The sequence below is a fragment of the Aphelocoma coerulescens genome, chromosome 1 (genome assembly GCF_041296385.1).
Source record: "Aphelocoma coerulescens isolate FSJ_1873_10779 chromosome 1, UR_Acoe_1.0, whole genome shotgun sequence".
Taxonomy (NCBI): Eukaryota; Metazoa; Chordata; class Aves; order Passeriformes; family Corvidae; genus Aphelocoma; species Aphelocoma coerulescens.
The window spans coordinates 14,486,657-14,513,334 of NC_091013.1; the positions used below are offsets into that span (position 1 = coordinate 14,486,657).

Genomic DNA, 26,678 nt, shown 5'->3' on the forward strand with positions numbered 1-26,678 from the left:
ACAAGACAGCCAGTAATATCCCTGCACTTTACAATCTCTTACATCTCTCACCTTCACTTGTGGCTGCTGCAGTGGTTTCAGTTACCTCATTCCATAAAGGAGCTTACTGGATTGATTTTGACTCTCTTCAGTGGGAGCAACGCCTTGTGTTCCATTCAACCTATTACATTGTCTTTCCACTGTGGAATAATTGGAAGAAGGTAATATCAATGCTGCCACCTAAGTACCTTCAAATGTAATTGTTCATACATGCCAAGTGCCTTGCTAAATTATGCCCTTACAAACAAACATCTTTCCTGGGTTTACAGGGAGGGGGGAAAAGGAACATCAATATGTCATCCAAATCTTTTCCTGGCATTAGCTTCGCAATTTAAGGCTGACCATTCCAGACTGGCACTTAAAGAAAGTTGAAACATCATCTTTTCAGTTAAATTTGCTGTGGAAAAAAGAACAGTGGCCTTACTGTGTCCTTTCTTATATGGATGAGAATTTTATGGTTTAGTAGCAGGTTGAAGAGCTGAAGAGGCTAATGAATTATTATAAAGAACAGTATGAAGCCTCTCTTTCTTAAGCTTTGATTTAAAGAACAGTTATTAGCCATAAATGGCTTTTGCAGCTGCTCGTTGGTCTAGGTGGAACTGGGAAAGCTGGCAAAACAGCATGAGCAAATTCAAAAAACAGCAGAAAAGAAGAGGTTCATCCTAGAAACTTTGATAGAGCTGAAGTAAAACATCAACAAGAGGAAGAAACCTGCAATATCAACATGTAGGAATGAAAGCAAACAGTAAATTACATATGGTTTTACAGAAAAATGTAACAACAAAGCCCACAGAATTTAAGCCTCCGTGGGAAGAATCCCATCACTGAGGAAGGAACTAACAGAATTCTCTTCCATTTCTTTGGCATGAGTACTCTGTGCATACTACTTAACTAGGTCATGCCTGGGATATTTTTGGGAATCTTCTTGTTAGAAAATTACACTGAAGGGAATTTTAAAAAGAGCAATTAAAATAATTAGAGAGATGAAGGGATTGATTTATGAGACAAGATCAAAAGATCTGGAATATTAAAACATGTTTCACAAATGCTGTGGAGTTTGGATGACATCATGTTGTTAAGATTAGCTATTGGACAGACTATTTGGAAAGAGTTTATTCAGTGTGAGATTACGTGCATATTTTGAAACTAGTAGAAACTGAAAAAGTGGGAGAGAAAAAGGTTGAGGCACTGTTTTTTGAAAAGCTTTGTGCTGAAAATCAAGGGCAGAGACCATACCCTCTACAGGTAGATTGGACAGATTAGATAAAGATACCAGCTGATGGGAACAATCTTTCACTGGCAAATAGTTGGGACAAAGGCCTTGCACAGTATGCAGTAACCTGCACTAGATGTGTGCTTTTGGCTGAATAACCTCTGTTCTTCACACAGGACCACAGCAGGCTGAAATACCAAGTGTTTCAAGTCTCAAGGGTTTTTTTAAGCAGAATGTAATAGCATTTTCAACCACAGGTTCCCAGTTCATCCTCTCTGACTACATCCACCTCTGATCATCGTTCTGAAAATACTTCACTTACAACTGCCACAACCCAAAGTTCACCTAGGGAGTGAAAGTTAAACCCAACTTCTTCTCATAGACAGCTAAGAAATATCCTTTAAGAAAAAGATTTTTTCCTCATTTTTACTGCCTGTTCAGAAATTCATTAACTTCAGGTCCTTCTGAGTCCAGCCTAGAGTTCACTAGGGCTGCTTAAGAATAGTAGACTTTTTTCCTGAATGGTTAAAAAGTTTCTAAAGTTATGACACATTTAAGACAGGAGTTCACAAAGGCTGTGTTAGCCCTTGTTTAGGAATTCTTGTGTATCTCACAGATTTATCACTCAGGAATAATGGGGGCATCTCACAATGTGAATTGAAACCTTGAAATGAAACATATTTATTTAAAATATACATACACATGAGTTCTCTCGCCATGCCTGGTTCTGTATATTCAAAGTATTGTTAAACATTTGTGCAATTAGTGCATTAAATAAGCAGAATAACATGTGCAAACATGTTACCCCATGCTGAAGTGCCTGCTAGAAGATAGTACCAAAATGGGAAAAGCAGGGGCTGCAAACAGAAGAGGCGTAGAACTTGATGAAAACCCCTGAAAGTGCCTTCATCATCTTCACTGTTTGTGCATCTGGATCAGTTTTTCCCCAGGAATTTTCTTTTTTTGAGCACAGCTCTAGTCCTTAAGTATTTGCTTATCATTGACAGAAGTCATGGTAAATTTTGAGGGGTAGGAGAGGGAAGATAATACTTAATTTTAGAAAAATATTGGTAGGGTGGGATGGGAAAGGGTCTTGTAAGTTAATGGTTGTTTTAGAAATTCTTTGAGGTAATAATGTGGTATCACAATTATGACCAAACATGAAATTCAGCACTTTGCAAAACAGCATTATCTTACTATATAAGATGAAATTAATGTTTTCTAGAGGTGAACAACTGTTTAATACAGCTAAGAAAACTAGAACTGATTGTTTTAATGAATTTACGTCTTTAATTCTTATTTCTACTTTTGTGCCCGAGCATGTTACTGTTTACTAAAACAAAGAAAATTTATCTCCCCTCTCTTGGACGCTTTCAATCTAATATGTAGGCTTGCTGGGGCATAGCTCTAGAGGCTTAAGAAAAAAAAAGATAGACAACTGTCAGTTTCAAATTAAATTTAGGCAGTGTGAAGGCTACATCGTAGTGGAAATTATGAGAAAAATCTATAACTTTAAAAACAAGCATATTGAGTTCAACAGGAAACTTACTCAGGTAGATTGCAAGATGAATAAAGACTCTTTTCTTTTTTTCTTTTTTTTTTTAATTCTGCAAAGAAAGACCCAGGAGAGTCAAATTATATCATAGGATGTAAGAGTTCTCACAGAACAAGAGAACAATTTCAGGAAGTTAGCAAACTCAGATAAGAGTTGATTACTTAAATAAGTGCTACCATAAATTATAGCAGCTATTATACTCTCTGCTTTTTGAGAACCCTCTGCTGGATTTCAGCCAGAGTGCTGTGTGTGAACCCTTGGGATTTCCTTTGGTCCAAATAGACTCCAGTCTGTTCTCTGTGCAGAAGTTATTTACCACAGAGGTGAGACCTCAAGTCCAGTCATCCCAGGATTCTGGTCATCCTGCACATCTTCTTCAGAGACACCTTACTTGTGTTAGAACACTCGCAAATCAGGTTTCAATCTTGACAGAAACTAACAAATTATTTTGATAACACTGAGAAGTAGCCACAGAAACCACTCACAGACCTTTCCTTACCTTTGCCTTCCCAGCAGTATCCTCTTAGCTTAGCCCAGGCCATGCCTCTTAACCTGCACATAATGGGAGGTTTGGGGTTGGGGTTTTTTCCTAACTGCCAAAATGCCACAGACCTGACAGAGTTTCTTTCTGTGTTTCTCTATAGATGTTTGACCATTTGACAGAATTCCCCAGAATCCCAATGAGTATTTCCTCACCCCCCAAACCAAATACAAGGAAAGGCTAGGTGAATACTGCTTTTCCATCCCAACCACAGTCTTGCCTGTGAACTCACCACATGATGCAGCAAAATTTGATCAAGCTTTTCCTTAACACCCATGTCATCTCTCAGAACAATTATATCCTCTTAGAAGTCCCTCTTGGTGTTTGAAAACAGCCTTTGAGGACCCTTTTTTATAACTCCTATCAGATTATCTCCACTATTAGCTCTTTGTCCCTAGTAATCATCTGATCCCATGGGCAGCTCATCAGGTGATTCCCAGTACCACATCAGATGATCATGATCTTGAACAGCAACCAAAGGACTTGCCTGGCTTGTCCACCTTCTATCATGCCTGTCACGTTGTCTGGAGGCACCTCCTCAGGCATCAATAGCGCTTGCCAGTGCTAGTCTTCCTTTATGACCTAAGCTATAGAAGTTACATCTGATGGCTGCATCAGCTTGTTAGAATTACCTAAACCACTCCCAAGTGGTGACTTACAGAGTACAGGACAGGACCTGTGGTTCACAATCAAAAAGAATATAACAGAAAAAATTGGGTTCTGTTGCCTCATTTCCCTTCACACAAAGCAGAATGATGGCAAGCTCAGGTGAGGTCAGAAAACCAGTGCTGGGAGTGGCTGTGTGGGACATGGGTGGGACTTGAGGATAGCACTCGTTTCCACCAGCAATACAACAGAATCATTTTTCTTTAGATTAAGCTGGTTTTGGTTAGTTGTTTGGGTTTTTTTCTGTTTTCCTTCTGCTTTGTCTCTATTTCGTAATAATTACTGTCACAAAACCAGTAATGCACAGGTTTCCCCTGTTACAGCATCTTGTCTATTGATTATAATTTCCCATGGTATGCAGGTGACTTCAGGAAGAGGTTATCCCCAGATATCAAAAAACACTGGAAAGGTAAATCCCTTCTTTTTCATCACAGCACTCTGTATCCAGTGGACATCATTCTCCTTTCTTTTGACCAACATCAGCAGCTACAGTTGAAATAATGTAAATATTATAGCAAACCAAAACCAACCTGATCAGGGTGAAATAATTTCTTTTGTACCTTGTAAAACTCTTTATATTATGGAAAAATATACATGGGGTGGTAATTTGTAGTCCTAACCTCTCATAACATGAAGAAAATAATATTCTTTCTGATCAAAGTGTGTTTATGGAGGGATGGAATCCCTGCACAGAAAAGAATGGATGGTAAATTGATTAAAATTAATGAATTAATCCAGACAGCATGGAGGCAGTAGAACAGATGAGCAAAAGAGAAGCAGTGTAAAAAAACCCCACCACAATAGAAAAGATGTTTTACCTTAACTAGACATCAGTAATATGTACTTTATATGCATGTTTTACAGTATTATTTATCATAAAATTGTTCCTTTTAGTTACCTTTTCCAATTCTCTTTTGAGAGATGATGCCTCAGTATGCACTCTCTGAGAAATGCTGATAAATTATAGTGTGAATTTTATTCTCATATCTGTATTATATATATTGGATTCAGGGCTTCTTGCATGAAATTTTGTTGCCACTGAAGTCAAAGAAAAGACTTAATGCTGACTTCAATGGAGCCAGAATGTCAGCATTTGTCTGGTGCACTGCAGACGAGGTTAGACCAATACTCTTTGTCACCTGGTCATTTGACTTTCCAGGCAGAATTGTATGTAACAGCATTCAAAATATAAAACCAAGGAAAATGAACAAAATGCTTAAATACATGCCAATAACTCATACTGGCTACAATAGTCATAAACTCAACCCTTCAGAACTCTATAAGGGGTATTACTTTATTGATGAGTTCAGCTTTCTTATTATGAGACGAGGTATTACCATTATGCCTGTGGTAAGTGAACCTTTTGGTTGCAAGTGCAATACAAATTCCAAATCAGAAAATGGTCTCATTTCTCAAATCCCCTCAAAGGGATTTCCAGATTAAAGAAAGGTGCCTGTCTAAACAGGACAAGGTGCCAGTGCATAACAGCTGCTGCACGTCAGCCTCTCCTGTGAGCCCTGCGCATGAAGATCATCTCCTCTAACTCAGATGTCTACAATCCAGAAGCCTGTCTTTGATCTGGTTGTCTTCACTGCATTCAGAACCAGCAGAGAGCCAGTTTTAAGATGTAGTTCATAACATCTGCATTTCCAACCAGAGCAGATAAAATGTGTTCTGGTTCTATCTGTTGTCTATGGACAGTTCAGGTGAATTCCATATTTGTGGAGTGCTTTGAACAGATTGAATGAATTCTGTTCAGAGATACTCTCAACATGAAATAAGAATTGCCATGGGGGATAAGAGCCATGATTACTTTTTTAAAGTTTTCTCCTTAGCAAAAACTTTTGCACAAACTTCTCCGTTTTCTATTGTAAATAAGAAACAGCATGTGCTTAGGAAAGAGAGATGAGTTTTCCAGGGGAAAAAAACAACACAGTAAGATAATACTGATCCACTCTGCTGGCCATGATCTCATTTTATTGGCTGTCAGACCATCGTTGAGTTCATTAAATAACATCATAGAAAAAAGTTGAAAGACTGTGGTTTTTCACAGTCAGTTCCTCTAAGAAGTTGTCATGTAACATCTAATTATAAATTTGTATGGTTTTTAAATGCAAGGTAAATAAAAATGTAGAGTCAAGAATATAATCCAAAGTGATTATAATCTACAGCTCACCTAAGTACTTTCACAATTAGAGCTAAAGTGGATAAAACAAATTTGGAGAAACAGACAAAAGTTTAGTAGTTAATCCTCCAAAACCTGTGTAAAAATATTGACCCTATTGACAAGGTAATACAATAACAATGTATTGCAATCTGTTACCAAAAGTTCACCAGAACTCAATAAAGTAATAATTGGCAGTAATTACAGCAAAGTGCCTTTTGGAATTGACATAAATATTTTCAGCCTGAAACAGCCTGATGTAAATACCACAAAATTTGTGTGTCCTTGCAATCCAGAAGATTGGCAGATAACATATACTGATTGTAGAAGTTAGTCCCCACTGGTACCAGCTCAGTCTTTAGTAAAGTGCCTCTGCTGATGCTTTGAGAGAAACTAGAGCAGTAGCTTAAGAGTCAGGAGATCAGTGTTTTAATGCTTCAATTGCTAATAATTATTCCACCCAAAAAGAGGTGATAACAGTACTTTCTTTCTCTATTAGTTTGTACACCCATGAGGATGAAAACTGTTTCAGCTGTGACATTTTAAAAAGTACAAATTCAACAGGCAGCTCTAAATTCCTCTTGTGAATAATGTATATGGTATTCTACACAAATTTCTATAATGGTTCTTTATGACTTGCGTTATATTATCTGAGCAATTCCTTGCACAGTCTTTAATATATTCTCCAGTTATTTAACAGGTTGGTTTAGGTTTCTTTTTTAGGTTTTTGTCTTCGTTAAACTGAAAGAACTTCTGGTGAACATAAAATGGCATGTAATGATATTGTCAGTGAGTGAGCAGTTGTTCAAGAGATAACAAATAGTTTGTTTAGAGGTTTTGGCTGCAACACTTATATAATGACTATTATTGCCAGCAACATTAACCTAGAGCACAAGAAAAACAGAAAAGTAATCAGATAGGAATACTTACCATATGCAAAGTTCAAATGTAGGTGGTTTTTTTTCCTCCCAGCATCAGAATTCTGGAAGGTTTTCTGCAAAGTGGTGAGAGGTGAAAATCTGGAGAGGGAAGATTTTCATATTTTTAAGGGGATTTCCAATAGAACCTGCAGCTGCTGGTAACACCTGAGGATAATTTTCAAAGGTAGGACTTTTGAGTACTATATCTATTTTGACTTTTGGGCTGAAAATGGTGAAAGAAATGCAGACTTGGAGAAAGAGACAGAGCAAAAGGATTTCTTATACAAAATTCAAATTGTGATTAATTTCCTCTGTCTGGACAAAATTGGAAACAGAAACCTCTCTTGATGAGAGTTATGTCAAAGCATAGGCACTGAAGATCCCAGTTGCTTCAATAGACAAAGACTGTACAGATACACAAAGGAAGGGTATTCGTACAGGGTTCTGTAAACTAAGGACTTCAAGTATCTTATGGAATAACATGCAATTGTATTTTCTTTATTTTAAAGTAAGGGTCTTACTTTTGTGAGTGCATGAATCCTGAAAAAAAGCAAGTAGCTATTTTGTTTCCTGTCACTTCCCAATCCCAACTTTACTAGCATGACATGCAAAATTAAGAACGTCAGTAATAGGTAATGTCATTAGAACTTCTCGTGTGGAAACATTTTAATTTTTCAATTAAAACTTCATAGAAGAGTTGGTTTTATGACCTAAAGCAAATAGCTGGTAATTTAGTTTGGTCTGGCTCCTATGCTTTCAGTATTTTGGGGATTGCTACTATGCAGGGGTTAAGCTGTAAGAAGAAAAGAATGTATTGTCGTACCTGCAGGGTACTAGAAATCCTGGTTAGGTTTCTCTTCTGATCTAGGCAGTGATATGGTGGCCTTGCTTTTGTACTCTGATGAATTCAAGCTTCGGTGCTCTGAGTGCTCACTACTTCCTGACCTCTTTTCTATTTTGCCCAGTTTTTATGGGCTACATCTGTCATAATCAATGATACTGTGTTTCATTGTGCCAAAAGAGCTCAGTTGGTGTCTTGCCAGTGCCAAAAGACATGGAGTCAAAAAGATATTTGAGAATGCTGAAATGAAACTCTTGGATTATATTTTCTTCCTGATTCCTGTTTTAAATTGTGCACTATTGTATTTTTCTTCATCACATACTCAAACTGACAGAGCCCCATGTAACAATAAACAATACTGAACTGCCAGCCTTTAACTTTTACTGTTTGCTTAGGAAGTGTGCAGGAACTAATGAGAAAGTGTATGAATTCATTTTTGGATCAACGAATGCTGAATAGCAGATTTTGCAATAAAAATGGCTCAGGAAAAGACAAGATACATTTTCTGTGTGACAGCCACTTTTGGGTATGTCAAACAAAGCTGTAAAACTTAACCAATATGTCATGCAGACTTCTTGGAACAAATTATGCAGTTGCCTGACTCCATTCTTTCAGAAAACTTTACCACAGATTTTATTGCACTCTGACATGGTTTCTCTGTGGCACTGAGAGCCACTGACACAAGGAGCCCAGGGCTCTCCTGGTGGATGGGACCAGTTATCCTTTGTGTTATGGGCAGCTCGGTGCAGCCAGACTTAGCGTGGAGCCTTTGCTGGCTGCAGCACTGCAGGAGTGTAGGAGCAACACCCAGCTCTGCCTTCCCACACACTGTCCTGCATTGAAACTATGTAGATGGATTAAAAGACTCAGCCCTAAGAGATAACAGCTTATCCTGTCATAAACCAGGCTTGAGTACTGATGTCAGGGTCCCTCTGATCTGCAGGCACGGTGCTTGCTGTAGTGCTTCCTAGTGGTACAGAAACAAGTCCTGTGGGATCACATGGCTGCAACAGAGCTGCAGGAGGCAGCCAAGATTGTCAGAGGAAATACTAGTAAGCACCTTACTCTTTAAGTACTCTGCTTCCCTGGAAATATGTTCTTGTCAGCATTTCTAGTGTTGGATCCCTTCTAGTTATGAGACCACATGATTGTAGTTTTGCCAGGTAAACCCAAGGGACTCTGAAAAATTTCTTTGATTTCTGGACAAGACAGCAAGCCCATTATCACTATGCATTATAGGACTGTTTAGACTACTGACCACTTGGCAACAAATTGGCTTTACTTCCTATTAGATTTATTTGAGGTGCTGGAGTGAGTCCAGAGAAGGGAAAGAGAGCTGATGAAGGGTCTGGAGCACAAGTCTTATGATGAGCATCTGAGGGAGATGGGGCTTTTTAGCCAGGAGAACAAGAGGCTCAGGGGAGACCTTCTTGCTCTCTTCAACTACCTGAAAGGAGGTTGTGGCCAGGTGGGGCTTGGTCTCTTCTCCCAAGCAGCAAGTGACAGGACAAGAAGAAATGGTTTTGAGTTGCACCAGGGGTGGTTTAGATTGAATATTAGAAAAAATTTCTTCTGAAAGCATTGCAAGGCATTGGAACAGGCTAGCCAGGGAAGTGTTGGAGTCACAGTCCCTGGAAGTGTTCAAAAAACATGTGTGTAGGACACTGGGGGGCATGGTTTAATGTTGAACATGGTGGTGGCACTAGGTTGATGGTTGGACTTGATGATCTCAAAGGTCTTTTCCAGCCTTAACCATTCTATGGTTTTCCTATTGTTTTTCTTTCTCATTAATGAATAATATCAAGTTAAAAACACAATATTTTTTTTCCTGTGTTTTGTTCAAAATGTAAATGGTACTTTTTGATGGGAAAAGAACCCATAGTTTTCTGCTTGTAGGTAATATTTCTGGTCAAATTATATGTTGTGAGTAGCATTAGCTTTAGGCTTACTTCTGTTAGAAAGCCTCACTTCTACCTTTATAATAATTAATGGAGCTCAGCTTTAAGGGACAGTGCATGTGCTATTGCCAGAGTAGTCCTATTCATATGGCATCCATCATGCATGGCATATTCCATTGCCTGGATTATATGCAGTCTGTCTGAATGGTAGCCTCCAGTAACACGTTTACAGTATATCCTGTTGAAAACAACAAAGAGCTCTATTTATAAACTGTTTAGGAGTTAAATGTCTCCTAAATGTTCCAGCCCTTAAAAGCAAGCATTCCCACTTCCAATGTATTAGTGAAAGGCACACATTTATTCACAAATCATTCTGTGGGCTAGTTTTATCAATTCTAAACCACAGCTGAATTGATGACATTTTCTCCCTCCATCTGGCTTTCAGTCAAGTCCACAATCACTTGCCCTGTGTGCCTTGAATATTTAATTGGTAAACACTGCAGGATAATATTTAACTACAAATAAAAATCTATCATTACTGCCATGTCATAAACACATAGGGAAATTCCAGTTTAATTTTCTGAAATTGCTTGCTTGCAGCACTAAATATGTGGGATTAAACTGACTTTGAGAGAATGCTAACTGAGAAGCAATAAGATGCTTTTGGCCCTGTGCTGTTTCTGAAGGCTTTGCAAAGATGCTATCATGCAGCATTTCAGTCATGGCAGGAATGAACTGGAAATTTCCTGAGAAGAGGTGGTGGGTAGGTAAAAGGTTGCTATAAAACCTTAAACCTCCCCTAAGGTCATATTGCAAGCTGCTTGAAATAACAAATATTAAAAACATGTAATGCAGCTGTGGTGTAAATACATAAAGTGCTTCATGAGTAAGAAGACAAGGAAATAAAAAACCCCCCAAATATGAGATACCTCTGAATGAAGGAGAAGTAATGGCTATCTATATGACCCCTCTTTAATCCTTACACTCTTTCTGCAGTTTCAAGTTCCAGTCATCTCTCTCATTCCCACTTTCAACTTCCTGTCTCCTCAGTTCCATTCTCTCTTCTTTCTTTCCTGTGATCATCACTTAAAAAATCCTCACTTATTCTTCAGTGCTCTCCCAATGATTTCCTCCGCTAACTTGGTTTTTCTTTTTCTGCATACTACTCCAGGCTTGCTTCTGTCTATAGCTCTTTGACACTTAATTTACCTTATTATCTTTCATTTATCTTAGCATCTTTATCTGTTATTTAGAAATCAGCAGAGCTTTCTTCACCTTCCCACTCAAACTGCACTTTTGCCCAACCTGTTCTGAATGCAGCACTGTTTGTTCTCAGCGCTTCTTCCTTTCTTCTTCTCAATCATACTTGATTCTGTTTGATACTGGTCATTTGCATCCCCTCCTGCTGAGTCCTTTGTATGATGTTAATTCCATCAGTTTCTGATTCCTCTGCTGTCTACAACTGCCTTTTCTTGTTCTGCTTTCACTGTTGCTGACTTCCTGACAATTAATTTTCAAAATGCATCCTGCTGTTGGGGTTTGGACTGTGTGACAGGGGTCATGTTTAAAACCTAGTATCTCTTTTCTAAAAACAAGTTTTTCCAGTGCACACTACTTTCAAACTATCTTTGTATCAGTACCTGGAGCCCCTCTCTCTAAAGAGAGTTATATCCTCACATCACTGCACTTAGAAAAGGGAGTTTCTACATACAGAATTTATGATCCAAATACTGAAAACAAAAGGGATCAGCAAATCACCAAAACATTATTGCTCCTGTTTTACACAGGCTGAGCTGAAAGTTTAATTCAGATCTTGTAAAACTTACTTCCATTTGTTAATGGTGGAAATATTCTGTAACTCGAACCATCATCTTTCTGCTTCTCCAAGAAGCAAACCCAAGCCTGGGCAGATGTGGAGATTTTCTCAGCACCTGCTGTAGTTACTCAGCATCACATTTAAGGTGCTGCTGATTTTGATGACAGATATATTGCAGGCTTTACCATGAAGTGCAGTCACCCAGTAGAAACCAGTCCAAGGCACTAAACCAGGCTGCTATTATTTCAGCTGTCCAGGAAACTAGTGTGATTGCATGTGATAATATGGTTAGTGCCCTTACTAGCACCTGTCTTCAGTTTTTCCCACCATTTTATTTTTTCTTTCAGTAGGAAGCAAATCAGAATCACAGATACAAATGCAAATGTAAGTGCATGGCAAGCAATGGTTCTGGTTGGCTTTATTTAAAAAAAGACTTCATTTTCTGTTCTCTTGCATTGGAAAAATAAATCCTTTAGATTGAGAATTCTAAAAATGTACCCAGATTCAGTAGTCACTTTCCAGAATCTTGGCTGCATCTTTACATGATGCATGTAATGCTTATTCACTGTAAAAATGTCTTTCTTCCTAAAGCAAATCATCCTTCAGTGTGAATCCAGGTTTTTCCCTAATATCTCTAATGCCCTCAAGGGGGGTAAAGCATTAAGCAATAGATTGTACGAGAGTATGTAACCTGGTATATATAAGCTAATAATCTCTGGCCAGAAGTGCAGCCTTTCAAATAGTTGCCACAGCTGGCAAACTGAACATAATTACATAGGGAGTCATCTTTCTCTAAGCAGTCCTTGTCAATTGTATCACCACAGTCATTTCTTTTGAAGACATGTAAAAACCAGAAAGTCCGACAAATATATTTGCTAATTAAATCCCCAGCTAAATCAAGAGTAAAACACAGATGCCGTGCTCCTCCTTTGCTTCCTCCTGACTGCATAGGAATGGCTTGTTGAGAAATTATCACTTTTTCATTTAAAAATCATGTATTGCTGACAAAACAAAGGCAGGCAGATACTAATAACTCTGCAATGTGGTTCTGAATTTGTTAGTGAGAAGGTGAAGTCAAAGTAAGGAGGTGGGAGAGGTGCTGGGAAAGGCAGGAGGTAGAAAAAACACAGGTTGTGAATTCAGTGTCAAACTGGTAATCATAGAATCATAGAATGGTTTGGATTGGAAGGGACCTTAAAGATCATCTCATTCCAACCCCCCTGCCATAGACAGGGACACCTTCCACTAGACCAGGTTGCTCAAAGCCCCATCCACTCTGGCCTGGAACACTTCCAGAGACATCCCCAACCTGGACAACTTATTCCCATGCCACACCACCCTCACAGTAAAGAATTCCTTCCTAAGACACAATCTAAATGTAATTAATTGTACATTTGCAACTTAAACCCTTTTCCCCTTGTCCTGTCACTACGCGCCCTTGTGAAAAGTCCCTCTCCAATGAATGAATGTGGCAGTCAGCTGTGACAGGGAAGTTGTATCTCTAATTGGCTTTCCAGCCTTGAGGCTTGGTCTTGGCAGAAAGATAGAGAAAAGGCTGGTGGACAGTTCTGAAGGTAAAAAGTGATTATTTACAATGACAGCAGAGATGTACAATGTGGGAGGTGGACAGAGATGATGTGAGGCCACACATGTAATTGAGAATGCCTGTCTTCAGGCATACATTTAGCTTATTTCTAAGTCTGTTCTAGATAGGTTGATTTCTAAATCACTGTCTTCATCATTAGTACTTTCAAGCACTATTGTTTACTTTTGAAACTCTTTTCCTTGTAATTGCTACTTTAAAAATAAGAGATTGATAGTTCCAGATACCTAGCAACTACAAATTATTCATCGTGTTTCAGTGGTTTTAATGACACACACATATATAAGAAGAGATATTGTGTTACTAGACTGAAATATTTTAAAATTGTGAATCATTAAGACCAATAGTTACAGTTCTTAGAACATGTTCAAAAACATTCTCTAGAGGAACATGGCGCGCGTGAATAAAGACCTTTTGAGTACAGTAATCAGCCACAAGCCAGTTTATTCACACCAAGCTTTCTATTTATAAATGTGCTGTGGACCAAAGAAAGAAAGAGGAAATAAGGCAGTGTAGAAACCAACACTCATTATTTTGTGCAGGTGCTCTGAGCAATCCTATCTATTAATGTAGTCCTTCTGCAACACGGCTGTGGAGCAGGCTGTGCCCAGGCTGCTCACCAGGCTGGATCTGTAGTATGTTGGGTGAGAAGCAGCCCCAGAGCCTGGTGCTCCTCAGATGGCTTATCTGTGGTGGTATATCTGTCTTTATTAACTCTAGAGAGAGGCTAAGGTGACTTTCCAAATGCCTACAGCAAGTGACTCAAGCTAGGTGGGGTTCAATCCCTGAATTCCTCTCCTCATAGCAGGAGCCTGTTCAATCAACAGGCAGCCTTGAAAGCTTGTTACAGCCCAAAGCAAAAAAACCTTCCAAATTCCATTTGATTGCTACAGCCTTATGCTTCAGTACAAAATAACTTTTACAACATGTGCTTGAAGAACAGGGCTATGTCTTGCACTACAGAAGTAAAGAGCTTTGCAAAATACATTAACTACATCAAGAGAAACCCCTTCCTTCATTCTCTAAGTTGAAGCAACTGTTTTCCTCCTTCAGTAGGTCCAATTCTGACACTGTTCATTAGGCCATGCCACTTTATTCTGCTATTGCTTTAACACTTGATACTCCCCCCCATGTAGGGCCAGGATGTTTCCCACTAATGTCAGTGTACAGTGGTGGCTACACTGTCTGTGGTGAATGAGGATGGAAGAAAGGAGTCCTTCACATTTTCATATTGATAACAGTCTTATTGCTCGTGCATAACTTAGCTCTGTTTTCACATGCATATCATATTCAGGGTCTACTTCAAGGACTCCATTCAATTTGGACCTGCAATTTCCTGGTATCAGGTCTAATTGTCTGGCTGCAGTGTTAGATTTCATAGGACAGCATTCCAAAGCCTGGGATGCACAAGCAAAAATTTCTAATTTCAGATGCCTGACTGACTAATAACTTAAGCTGTTCTTAAGACAGCTGGCTTTCCTTACAGCTAGACAACTGCAAGCTTTTATCAGCACCAAACTGGTGCTGATACAGCAAAGTCAAACATTTGGAGCAATTGAAGAGGAGACAGCCCATTTCAAAGCTCCTTTGTTCATAAATTTCCATGGCCCAAGCTGCACACTTCCTAGACTTGGAAGAAAGTTAAAATATTTTCTTAAACATTGAAAAGGTATTTCAGCAAATACTGTAGAAAAGCAGAACAGCTTTTCAAATATTAAAGCATTTTTATTCTCTAAAATAAAAGCATTTTCCCCCAAAGCTTAAAATTGGCAGTATCACTTTAACATTCCTCTCCAGCAAGAAAACACCTCATTCTTACATGTTTTGTATGCATCTGCAGATACAGCAAACATTAAAAAAACCCCAACAACCAAGACACCATTTAAAACATTCCTGGAAACTTTGTGGCTCCGTCCTGGAGATTTTAAGTAGGTCCTGGCCAAGACCTGGAACTCATCTATAGTATTACATGAACTGGCCAGTGGTTCACTAAACAGACACTGGATTGTACCCAGGCTGTTTCCCATCTGTTGTATCCTGCTCCCACCCCTGCACACAGCATTTTCAAAGACAGAACTAATGGGATGCTGGATTTAAAAATTCCTCACTGAGACCGAGTGCCATTGCCAGACCCCAGCCTGGGTGTTGTAGCTGAGCTCTTCTGCTGCCAGGGCTGGGCACATGCAGAAGAGCTTGGGGCTATTTTGGGTAAAAATCTGAGCTTGTTCTGGAGGGCCTTTGACCTCAGGGCAAGAAAGGTCTTAATGGTAGAGCTTAGTGAGCTCTTCTGGCCCACGTCCCTGCTAAGGACTGCAGGTGCCTTTCTGGGGCTGGCCCTGACGGCTGCTGCAGGTCACACAGGGAAGCACAATGGGATGGATTCCTGTCCTGCAGGGTGGCCTCACAGCCCAGCCCCAGACAGAGCTGCTCGACCATTTTTCTTCACTGCAAGTTGTGTTTTATGGATCTGACAGTGCCACTTCACTGCAGCCACGACCTGTATGGTTCACAGCCTTCTAAGGCTGCTTAATAATCATTATTTTTATCTAAACTGATGCTAGTGCAGGCCAGCAGAAGTTAACCAAGTGCTTAACAAATTCATATCTCTGTATATACACAAACCCATGGCAGAAGACAAGAGGTTTATTTTGCCTTTTAACTCCTTTTTGATCTAGAAGAGGACCTTCATTTAAGGGCTTCCACCCCCAATTTATTTACTTACTTGTAATTAATAATAAAAATTATTATTTTTTTAAACTTGCGTGACCATTAGTTTTCTGGATTATTTTTGCTATTTTACATCAGAATATGACAGATTTGGTTTCATGACCACATAGATGAAAACAGAGTGATTTAGGCATTTAGTATCACTTTGTTAAATTATGCAGTTTTATTTTTACACCATCATTTGCATGTGCTAAAAGAGAACCCCTCTAAGTAATCCTGTAAGTGAAAGCTAAAATGTTCTCTTCAGAATGGCTTTTGATATTTTCAATCAAAATGAAAAAAAAAAAAAAAAGTTAAAAAAATGGGCCGTTCCAGTTAGTTAAACTCTCAAGTGAACAATAAGTTTCTGCATGTTTATGAAAAATTATCATTTGATAGTATGCCGAAGTTTTCACAACAACGACAGTAATATTTTAACTTCTGGTCTAACTTCTGGTTCAGCTACATTTAATTGCAGAGGTCAGTGGTACACAGAGGCCAGTTAGGTTAACTACTGAACTGCTCTTCTTAGGAATACCTTTGAATATAAATGCTGGAAAAATAACCAGATCCTTCATTTATGACAAAATAATCTTATCTGTGTTGGTTCACTAAATGAAACAGTGAATTCTGTTGTAAAAAGCACACTATGCAAGTTTTTGCATTGCCCATTTTTTCCTTCCTTCAGCACTGCAGCACGCTGAGCACTGCAAGCGCTTCACAGAACATTTCCAGGTAATAAATTCAAGCATCTAATAAAGAGCAGTAAACAGTCAAAGTGAAAAAAAAATTAAATTTGTTGGTGGTAAAACCAGTGGTAAGTACCCAGGAATTTGTGGTTTATAATGCACACTCATAATCTGTCTTTGTTGATTTTGCAGCAATGATAGAGATACAGGTGGTTTGGCCAAGTATCTGCCAGTTATTCAAATAGCTGCAGGAATGAGAACAAAGCCAAGGGGCAAAACATTAAAAAAAATTATTTTCTTAATAATTGCATCTGTAAGGTTAGCTCATGCTGAAGGGAGAATGTGGAAACAGAAGGAGAAAAGTTCTGACTTTGCATCCAGACTACCTGAAATTCAGATTGGTCCTGATGCTCAGTCAGGGAGAGGGACACAACTCCGAAGTCTGAACACCCTGAACTGCGGTCTAGGATTGGCTTTTATTGCCCCTCTGATCTTACCACCAATGTGTTTCTACGAGTGATGGAAGTTTGTTAGTTCTAGTTGCAGGTCAGCTCTATAAATGCTGCAATGAAAAAAAAAAGTAGTAAAAATGCTTATTGTGGAGTTATTAATGATTCTGTAAATGAACAAACCACCTCTATCAGTCTCTTCCCCGATTTTATCCCGTTCTTAACTGTGTCACAATTTCTTTTCTTCTGCAAGTTAAAAACCAGACAAATGCACAATTATGGCACTTGGCTGAGATGATCACAGTCCCCTCACACAGCCTTATCTCTACCTGGTGCCTCCACAGCTTGAGACTGATGGGATTTTCCTTATAAGATCCACCTTCCTTTTTCTTGCTGTAGGTAAGGCAGCAACACTAATTTCTGCTGCTTCCAGGTGTAAGGTCAGTGCAGGAGGACAATGCATGTATTCTGCTAGCCTGACTTTTATACAAAAGTCTGGATCACACTATTCTGCATAAACAGAAAAGCTTAGATGAATTTTATGTCAGATATACTCACTCAAAAAGTCTACTTCATGAGCCAAAAAGAAAAAAAAACACAACGAAGAAAAGGAGGCTGTTTGGCTTGATTTGTTGCCCACGTGTAAGCATCTGGTGTGATACAAAATGCCCTCAGGTACCTTTCCAAGTATCCAGCAGCTGGTCCAGAAGGTCTTTGATCTCCAGTAGGGCCTCACCCACATCTGCCAGCCCCATGTGTAGGTCTTAGAAAACCTAAGACTTATCCACCAGGAGACAAAAGGAGACAAGGGGGATGAGTTTCAAAACGTTGTTTCAAGTCAGATTTTTAGCCTAAGAACACCTTAGGATATCTCAGATCACACCAGATGCCTGCGTGGGCAACTGAATCAAATTCAGTCGGTTTGGAGAAATTAAAAAAAAAAAAAAATCTAGTTATATCTTAATAGAGGTCCTCAAAGAGGCATGAGAGGGAAAAGGACAGGAACTTTTGTAATGCAATAGCAAATAAAAAGGATGACATTAAAAAAAAAGAAGGGAAAAAAGTATTTCAGTTTGAAAGATTCCTTTGAGGGGGAAATAAAAAAGGATGTATGACCATGTGTTCTCAAGACAGGCAGAAGTGGCAGTGACATAGTATTCAGCCACTAATATACTTGCAAAGAACTAAAAAGAGGTAGAACTAATCATAAATGTAGAGAATATGATACATCATTGGTAAAAATATCCAATTACATTTCAACACCACCAGAGCCTTAAAAGTATGAAAGCAAATACCAGACCCACATCTCTCTGAGGTAAAAAAAGGGGAAAACTTTAGTCTAGCTACACTAGTCTGTGTGCTTAGTCCTCATAAATGTTGTGAATTCTCCCAGTTTACCACCATAACATTAGAATCAAACCTTAAATTGTACTTTATTAGGTCACATCAAAAGATCATAAAAATACTTTTAAAAAGTATTTAAGTGAGCTCAGTACATACAAATCTACTGCAGATGTTTAGGAATGCTTCTGCTTGGTGGTTCAAACTGGTATGATCAGAGGAAGAATTATATTTAGCTTTCTATATAAAGTTACCAGCAATAAGACTTATAGATACAGGATTTCTTTTTGAATCTTACCCTGAAATTACATTAGTGAAGAAGGCAACATTCCTCAGAATGACATTAGGATATAACTGACTGTTTTTTCAGACTACAAGAGGAACATACCTAATCACAGTAAAGGATAACATTTTCAAAACCAACTGAAAAACCTCAGAACTCTCCTAAAAGCTTACATGCTTCAGCAAAAAAAATATGCTATTGTCTCTACCTTTAACATGGGCAAGAGGAAAAATAAAAGGCATTTCCTCATGCCAGAAGAATGCAATTCAGAAAATTGCAAAAACTGCATAGCAACCTATCTGGGAAATCCTACCAATGTGTCCAATCTGTGCTTTGTGCCCATTTCTCATGGTAATCTTTTATCTGGGAACAAAGCCACAATTGCTGAAACAGCTCCCTGCTTGTATAAAGTAACAGCGTGTCCAATAAGCAACAAAGGACAATTTAGTTCTCAGAACAAATAACCTGGCTGGCTCCAGATGAGCTCGCTCAAGAAACAGAGCAGCAACGCTTCCCTGTCAAACAAAGCTGAGGTACCCAGTTACGCTGTGCCAGTGCAGCCCAGACACCACGTGGATACCGAAGGAAACCCGTCCAGAACCAGCCAGGGAACGTGCCCAGCTCTGGGCTGGCCTGGACAAACAAATCAAAGGCAGTGAGATGTAAGTTCACCTGTGAAGATCTGACATTTTAAGTTCTTCACACAGGACTGGCCAGAGCAGTGGTTTTACTTACCTTGACGATGACCTCCTGTATCAAATACTTCAACTATTACTGTGATAAACTGATAAATAAGGGAAAGTAAAGTGATAGTTGTTTTTAGGAGGTGGTCAGACATGAAAAAGGATGGTGTATCTTGCTGGTGTATCTTGGCAGAAGGAATATGAATCACATATGAAGAGAATGAGAATATATGAGAGAATATAGCAATTGCCACTAATAAGGAATTATGTCACTCTACCTTATTTTTACAAACAGACTTAAGCACATCAACAATCAGAGAATGAATTTATTTGCAGGATACATTTATCATACATAGAAAACAATATTTATTGTTTCGTTAATTAAATAGAGAAAAAAGGCAAAACAAAACTACAATACATTATTCAGTGTTCCATATATTTGTTAGCCGACATTTTCAAACTGAAGCTTCCTTTTTTTTTCCTTTTTTAAAAAAAACCATGATCATGAACAATGCATAGTGGGAACAAAGGGTCTAAAAATCTAACATTCCACAGCTGTGAGTCAGTGTGAAAAATAAGGCCATGTAGAGGAAAAAAAAACCTACACTGAATTTCTAAACAATACATATTCTATTGACAGGCTTCAGATAAGATCAACTGAGTACATGAAATCTAAAAACAATGTTATGTAAGGAAAAGATGAATTTAAAATATCAACAAACAACTTGGAAATAGATTTTTCTAGTGATGGCTTGGAAATAGCCTCCAAACTTTCAACCAAGTATCAATGAAGATCAGTTATACTATGATGCTCCAAAAACCATCCCAGGATGAACATCTAGAGGTGAGAAATATCCAACTCCATTTTAAAAAATAACCTATAGCTACCCATGCTACTTATTCAGCACATATTTACTGAAGGAATGACAAGTGTTCAGAAAAAAGTTTGATCACCACTCACTGAATGATTCAGTGAAGGGCTGGAAAACGCATCTTCCTGCTCTGAAATGTTAATTACAAGTTCTTTTCAGGTTTCATGACAATGTAAATGGAATGAATGGAATTGCAGTGTCATATCCTGCTCTTTGTTCCTGTCCTTTCACACCGGGTCAGCAGTGTGAAAGTTTCATAAAGCTGCCATAAGCTGAAGTTCTTCACTGCCCCTAAACACTGCCATCTGCTCTTCACATGATGGAGTGGATGAGCCCAAGCCAGAAGTCACAGAGCTGCTGTTTTCTGGCAGTCCTCAGTGCAATGTTCCCAAATGCTGCATTGATGCAGGGTGTGTACCCCAGGTAACTCAGCCACATTAAATAACTAATCAATAGAAAGCGTTACATGAAATTCAGGATAAAGAAGATATAAAATATTTGCCATTACTGGATCTTACCTGTGTTAAGATTCAAGGTTCCTTACTCACAAGATTGCAAGAACAAAGCTGAGGAAAGACTGGTTGTGGAAACTGGTCTGAATGCAAGTGTACAGAATGCGTATTTTACAAATAACTATATCTAGAGTTTAGCTCTATATATATAAATAGAGACTAGGCTATATAAAACTTTATAAGCCTTCTTCATCTGTCATTAGTGATATCCAGATCTGTATTGATCTCTGAATGAGTAAGACATACATAATTTATTTTAAAAATATTCCTACAGGTCACCTTTTGACATCATGTAAAATGTATGGGAAGCTATGGGAACGCTGGGATTGTGCTAAATGGAACAAAATATATCCTTATTAAAAGAAAGCTGAAACACCCTGCCTGCCATGGAGAGTTCTGTCCTGAAAACTATTTCTTCAGTATGGTCTACACAGTCTTGTTCATCCCAGTTATTCAGAACAGCACAAACAGCAGCAATAAGAGGGTGATGCATTCCAAGGCTGACCTCTTTTAGTGGCCCTGAAAAAACTGTGTTTACCATGCTTGTAGCTGAGGCTTCACAGAAAGTAAGAACCATATTCTAAACATCAGCTGAACAAAACTCATGCAGCTGTGGTTACATCATGTCCCCATCACTTGTCTTCTGTTAATAAAGAAGTTAAGAATTGCTTATGGGGGAAAAACATAAGTTTCTGTTTTCAAATCCAGAGAAAACCATAGAGAGAATTCACAGAGAGAAGGAAAAACAAAAGCCTACACTGCAGAATATGCAGGACTGCTCTAAGTTATCCCTAAAAAAGCACTAATACATCCTGTGGCTATGTATGTATTTGTTATACAAATGTATGTATACACACACATCCACAAATGCAGAATTATCACTGAAAGAATCAGTATCAATATTGTTGGTTGTTTCCTTCTAAATAAAAAGGATGAGTTAACAAATTTTCCACTGTGGCTCATAATTTGGGATGACTAATCTGCAAGTTTGTCTACACTTTTTCTAGTGAAGCCTCTTTCATTTAACTAAAATCAGCTTGCTTCTGTACAAATTTCCTAAGTTAGCAAAGAGCATGTAACATCCCCCATGCTAAGGAGTTTGCCATTTCCATGTCATATCATGCATTATCAGAACATGCTATGTAAATATTTGCTGATATAAAAAATTTAATAAAAAACAAGTTAGAACAATGATTATAATTATGGAATTCTTCTGGAAATTTTCAAGCAAAAGCTAAGTATAACATTTCTGAATATTAGACATTACTTTTTCCATCTGATACAGATTTAAAATGCATAGTATATACATAAATAGTAGCAGCCATCCAATCTTTAAGAGTGCTGTGTTTTATAGTCCAGTCAATACGCCCTATAATTATATTGATGGACCCTGTATTAAAGATTCTGAGGGGCTAATTAGACTAAAATGTAAAAGGATTTAATTTTAAGGAAAGACTTCCTTTCTATTTTTACAAAAACAAAAGACACATCACAAATACTCCAGTAAAAATCCAACACACAAAAATTACCCTGTACTTTTGTGTTTTCTCTTGCTAAATAAATGACCAAAACCCCAGGAAAAATCCTCCCAGTAAGTGTATGTATGGCCCATGCTTATCAGAATGTAATCCATATGTTAGGATTATGGAGAATGAAATGGATCCACTGAACTACTTCTTCTTCAGAGAGTGGTCCAACCTACCTATTACCTTTGTCCACATTAATCTAAGATGTGCTGGGTCACCATTCATACCCGGTTTGCTTAAAGTCTTAATTCTTGTACATACCTAAATCAACCCTTACTCAGTAGAATTTCAGCATATGGAGAAATGGAGTCATGAATTACTTTTAAGCACTTCCAGTACTCTCTCTCTTCCATACAAGAGATCTAGGGTCTTTACAGTGCACTAGTGTGTCTGTTTTGCTAAAGCCATGACCAATGTCTTATCCACCCTCTTCTTGCTTATGAGGTCAGACACAGACTGAAGTTCTACTTGGTAAAACTGGCCTTCAGTGACTGTGTAAAGTAAACTGGCTTTAGCTTCATTTGATAAAGCTTCATGTTTTGGTAGCACAATAAATAACCAGGAACAGCCTGCCAGCCTCATTATAGAAGATGAAATTTGTGCATGTCAATTCAGAAGCTTTGGGTTTTTCTAAATCTGTTGCCTACAGTTGCCATGAGAGGCACTATGCTGAAGGACTGTTCCAAGCCATTGTAGTCAACATGAATAAATAAATATCAGACTTGACATGTTCTGAAAGTAAATATCCTGCCTTACTAAATGACACTAAACTTCCAAGTGCAAATTAATTTTTTGGAATGTAGATTGGATGAGACAGAGGAAAGTGTCACAGAGCCATTGAAAGGAAGAGCTCAGATCAGTAAACAGCCACTGAGGCGAGAGAGCAGTCTGGAAGAAAGCCTTAGAGCCAGGCCTTGTGCAAGGACCAGGCTGCTCCTGCCCTCCTGTCCACAGAGGGATGGCAGAGTGGCCCATCAGAACGGCTACTCTGAAACCTCTGTATGTTTCCAGGAGTGATGACAAGTTAGACTTACAGGGTGTAGTTTGTTTTTTCTTTCTTGCACTTTGTGTTACTTTTAATGGTCCCCAGAGGGACAAGCTCACACTAGATTGGAGGATTTACTCTCTCCTACCAGGACCCGTCCCAATTTGCCTGGGTTGACATGACTGAAAAGGAGAGGCACAGGCCAGCCACCCCAGGGAGGTGAACTTCACGGGCCCACCCAGCCTGTGGCAGCACTGGAAAGGGATGTAAACCAGCCAACAACAAATAAATAAACATGGTCTCTCATCACTGCTTGCATCATCTTAAGAAAGGAGTCCATCTTAAGTGTGAAAACTACTGTGCAAAAGTACACATCAGTGGGCAAATGCAAACATCAGTTATGAATCTGTGCAGTAGCACCAGGAACTGGGCTCAGCCCCACTTTGAAATTTGAAATTACCCAGGCTTTCACCTCAAGTACCAAAAGAATCTATTTTACCTGGTCATGGATGTTTCAGTACTCCCTGCAAGCCAGGATCCATGAGCTTAGGTTCCACTTCAGTTCCTTACAGAAAGGCTGTTTCTGTAAAGGAACTCTGAGCTGCAGCAGCTCCTGTGGGGAGCACTGTAGGAGGCAGAAGTGCCAGGGTATTTTTCTAAAGTTTCCTATTTCAAATACTGAGGCTCCCGAACTAAAACATTTTTGTTTAAATATCAGCCTATATTGAGGCAAGGCTCTGATTGAACCTGTTTTATATAAACTAGGCAATATATCACAGGAGGACAAGACATTCAATATATAATCCTACTGGGTACAAAATACTACAGACTTAAAGGGCTTCAAAGCATGTCAGACATACTTCAGTCAGTAAAATACTGACTGTTCTTCCACTGTTCATTTAAGAACAAAGATATGGTCTGTATTCATCTCAGAAAGCAAAGCCAAATATTTAAATAGTTCAAGTCACAATCATACTCTTCCTCTAAATAATTCATATGAAAGACCAGCTTCAGCTAAATATCTTTGTTAGCTATCTTTGAACAGAATGAATCCTAGCAAAGGAAAACAACCCTTTGAAGTACAGAAAACCATCAGTGAGTTACTGTACATATTACATGCATAGCATTGGAGGATAGACACCATAAAAACAATAGGTTTCACTTTCAACTGTGAACAGGTAGAATACAGTATTATTTTCTGAGTAAAACACCACAAACATTACATATCACTTAGGAAAACTGTGCACAGCGTACTTCAGCACTCAGAAACTAAATTTCAGTTATCTTGTAGCTATTGCTGACAAATATTGCCTTTAAAAAAACTTCAGCTGCGTATGATAATATACAACTGGAAGTGTAAGCAACACAAACATGTGGGCTTTGTTATCCTCCCACATGCTTCATTTTTAGCAGACATTGGCACTTCTCATCTACATCCTGAGGACGATGTTTCTCCAGTCATTTTGGCCAGGTGAAAAGGAAAGCCACTAACCCATATGGCTGCTCTCCCCCACTAACACATGGTATGCATTTACCTAGCTTTTCTCCATTTTGAGACCACACTTTAGGGCTTCTTAGAATCCAGTCTGGTGGAATACCAGGCTAGAAAAGCCAAAACGAGTCACTGAAAACTATGCTGATTGAAAAATGATCAAAGCCCACACAGATCTTCTGACAATTATAAAATAAAATTAAATTTAATTATTAATTATTAAAATTATAAAATAAAACTGTTTTTTTCTCCCACTCTAAAAATGTTTGAGGCAAAATAATTCCCTTATTTCAAGATGTGAATTAATGAAGTCTAATTTTTTCCTATGAAATCTTAAAATTCAATTTCTCCAAAATTAATACAGTGCTTAAAGAGTAAATAAAAAGGCTCCTACTTTTTCCTATTAGATTTCCCATGACCACAGGCATGGTGTTGTAAAGTTTTAAATTAAAACAGCAACCACCAGTTGATTGTTCTTTCAGTGTCATTTTAAGGGAATTATTTCAATCTCAGTACTGGACAAATTTTAAAAGGCAATGGATTCATTACTTCTGTGTACTTTGAGAACTGATGGAAGAATATCCAATGTTCTATCGTGCTGTCACCATCCAAAGTCCCAGTGCAACATTGGCAGCCAAAAGTGCGCTTCCAGCAAGCAAAATTAAAAAGCCAACAAGCTCTCTGTTTTGTTTTTCTACAATTAGGGAGCTCAACGTGGCTTCCAGGAAGGAATTTAATATCCACTGACCATCCAAAGCGAAGCAGGGTACAGCATTGATAACTGCCAGTGCTCCTGATAGTGAGATGAGGTACCTGGTTGAATTTAGTTAAGGTTCATAAGAATATCTGAGAAAATGTTAAAAAAAAAGTAAAAAAAAAAGATACATGTATTTTATTTCTAGTACGCAGAGAGAGGCATATGAAGGTTAATTTTCTAGCTGCCATTCCACAGAAATTACATGAGTAAAATTACTTTTACACCATAACATACCTGCTCAGAGAATTGCCCTTATAGATTTTTATTTTTTTAAGAGCTAAGTTTGGATACTTAAACGTGCACTCTTCACAACTTGAGTGAAAGCAGGAGACAGAAAAACCACCATCTTCTTTGCTTGCTTTGTGTGCTTTTGGAGGAAGGTTATAGCTCTGACACCATGCCTGAACTAAGAAGGTGTTCTATACCCAAGTATGAAATCATGATTAGCAGTATTTTCCAAAACACTCCCTAGTAAATGACTAGAATATAATCAGAAATCTGACCTATCTCTCCTACCTACCTGTCAGCCAGAAAAGCTGGGTGGATTTCTGTACGTGTGTGTGCACGTGAGAACGAGGCATGGGTAGATAATTTTCACTGTTGCCAAAGGCTTGCTAACTGCAGTACCTACCTCCATCCTCAGTGGCCAGGCAAGAAGACACGAGTCAGAAAGCAGCTGGGGCAGTGTGAACCCTGATGTGTTCCCAGAAAATGAGAGCTTATGTGGTACCTTTAGTTCTATGGACTAGTTATTAAACTGAACTACATAGTTTAATTATTCTATAGCCACGCATGAACATTTCAGTTTCTAAGGCTAAAGGTTCCAACATTAGCCACATTCAAGTCTACTAATCTATGTGTCTGTGTATATATATAATCTTGTTCATGAATAAGCAAGTGTTAACCAAATTATCCTGGTTTTTGAATAGCTATTTTCTTTTCTCTTGAAGAAAAAAAAAATAAAAAAAACAACCATATCCTGTTATTTAGTTCAGATATAATGACACAAAAATAAAAAACCCTGACATTGCAATGCTAGCAAGATCATCTAATTTTTCCTGACGTAAATTCAAGCTTACTTTGGCTTTCTTGTCACATCTGTTAAGGCTCATCCTCAAGAGTTAAAA

General features: G+C 38.4%; 1 protein-coding gene and 1 long non-coding RNA gene across 2 annotated transcripts in view; one reads left to right on the top strand and one right to left on the bottom strand.

Annotated features, from left to right (window-relative positions):
* Nucleotides 1–132: 132 nt before the first annotated feature.
* On the top strand, nt 133–16,698 carry LOC138101808 (uncharacterized). Its single transcript, XR_011147271.1, has 3 exons — nt 133–200; nt 7,151–7,282; nt 16,651–16,698. It is a non-coding gene; the product is annotated as an uncharacterized lncRNA (long non-coding RNA).
* Nucleotides 16,699–19,719: 3,021 nt separating this feature from the next.
* MBTPS2 (membrane bound transcription factor peptidase, site 2) overlaps nt 19,720–26,678 on the bottom strand; it is a 40,114-nt gene continuing 33,155 nt past the window's right edge. The window contains exon 11 of the mRNA XM_068999410.1: nt 19,720–25,607. Within this exon, the coding sequence (XP_068855511.1) occupies nt 25,385–25,607 (223 nt within the window). The 3' untranslated portion in view covers nt 19,720–25,384. The remainder of the gene's footprint in view (nt 25,608–26,678) is intronic.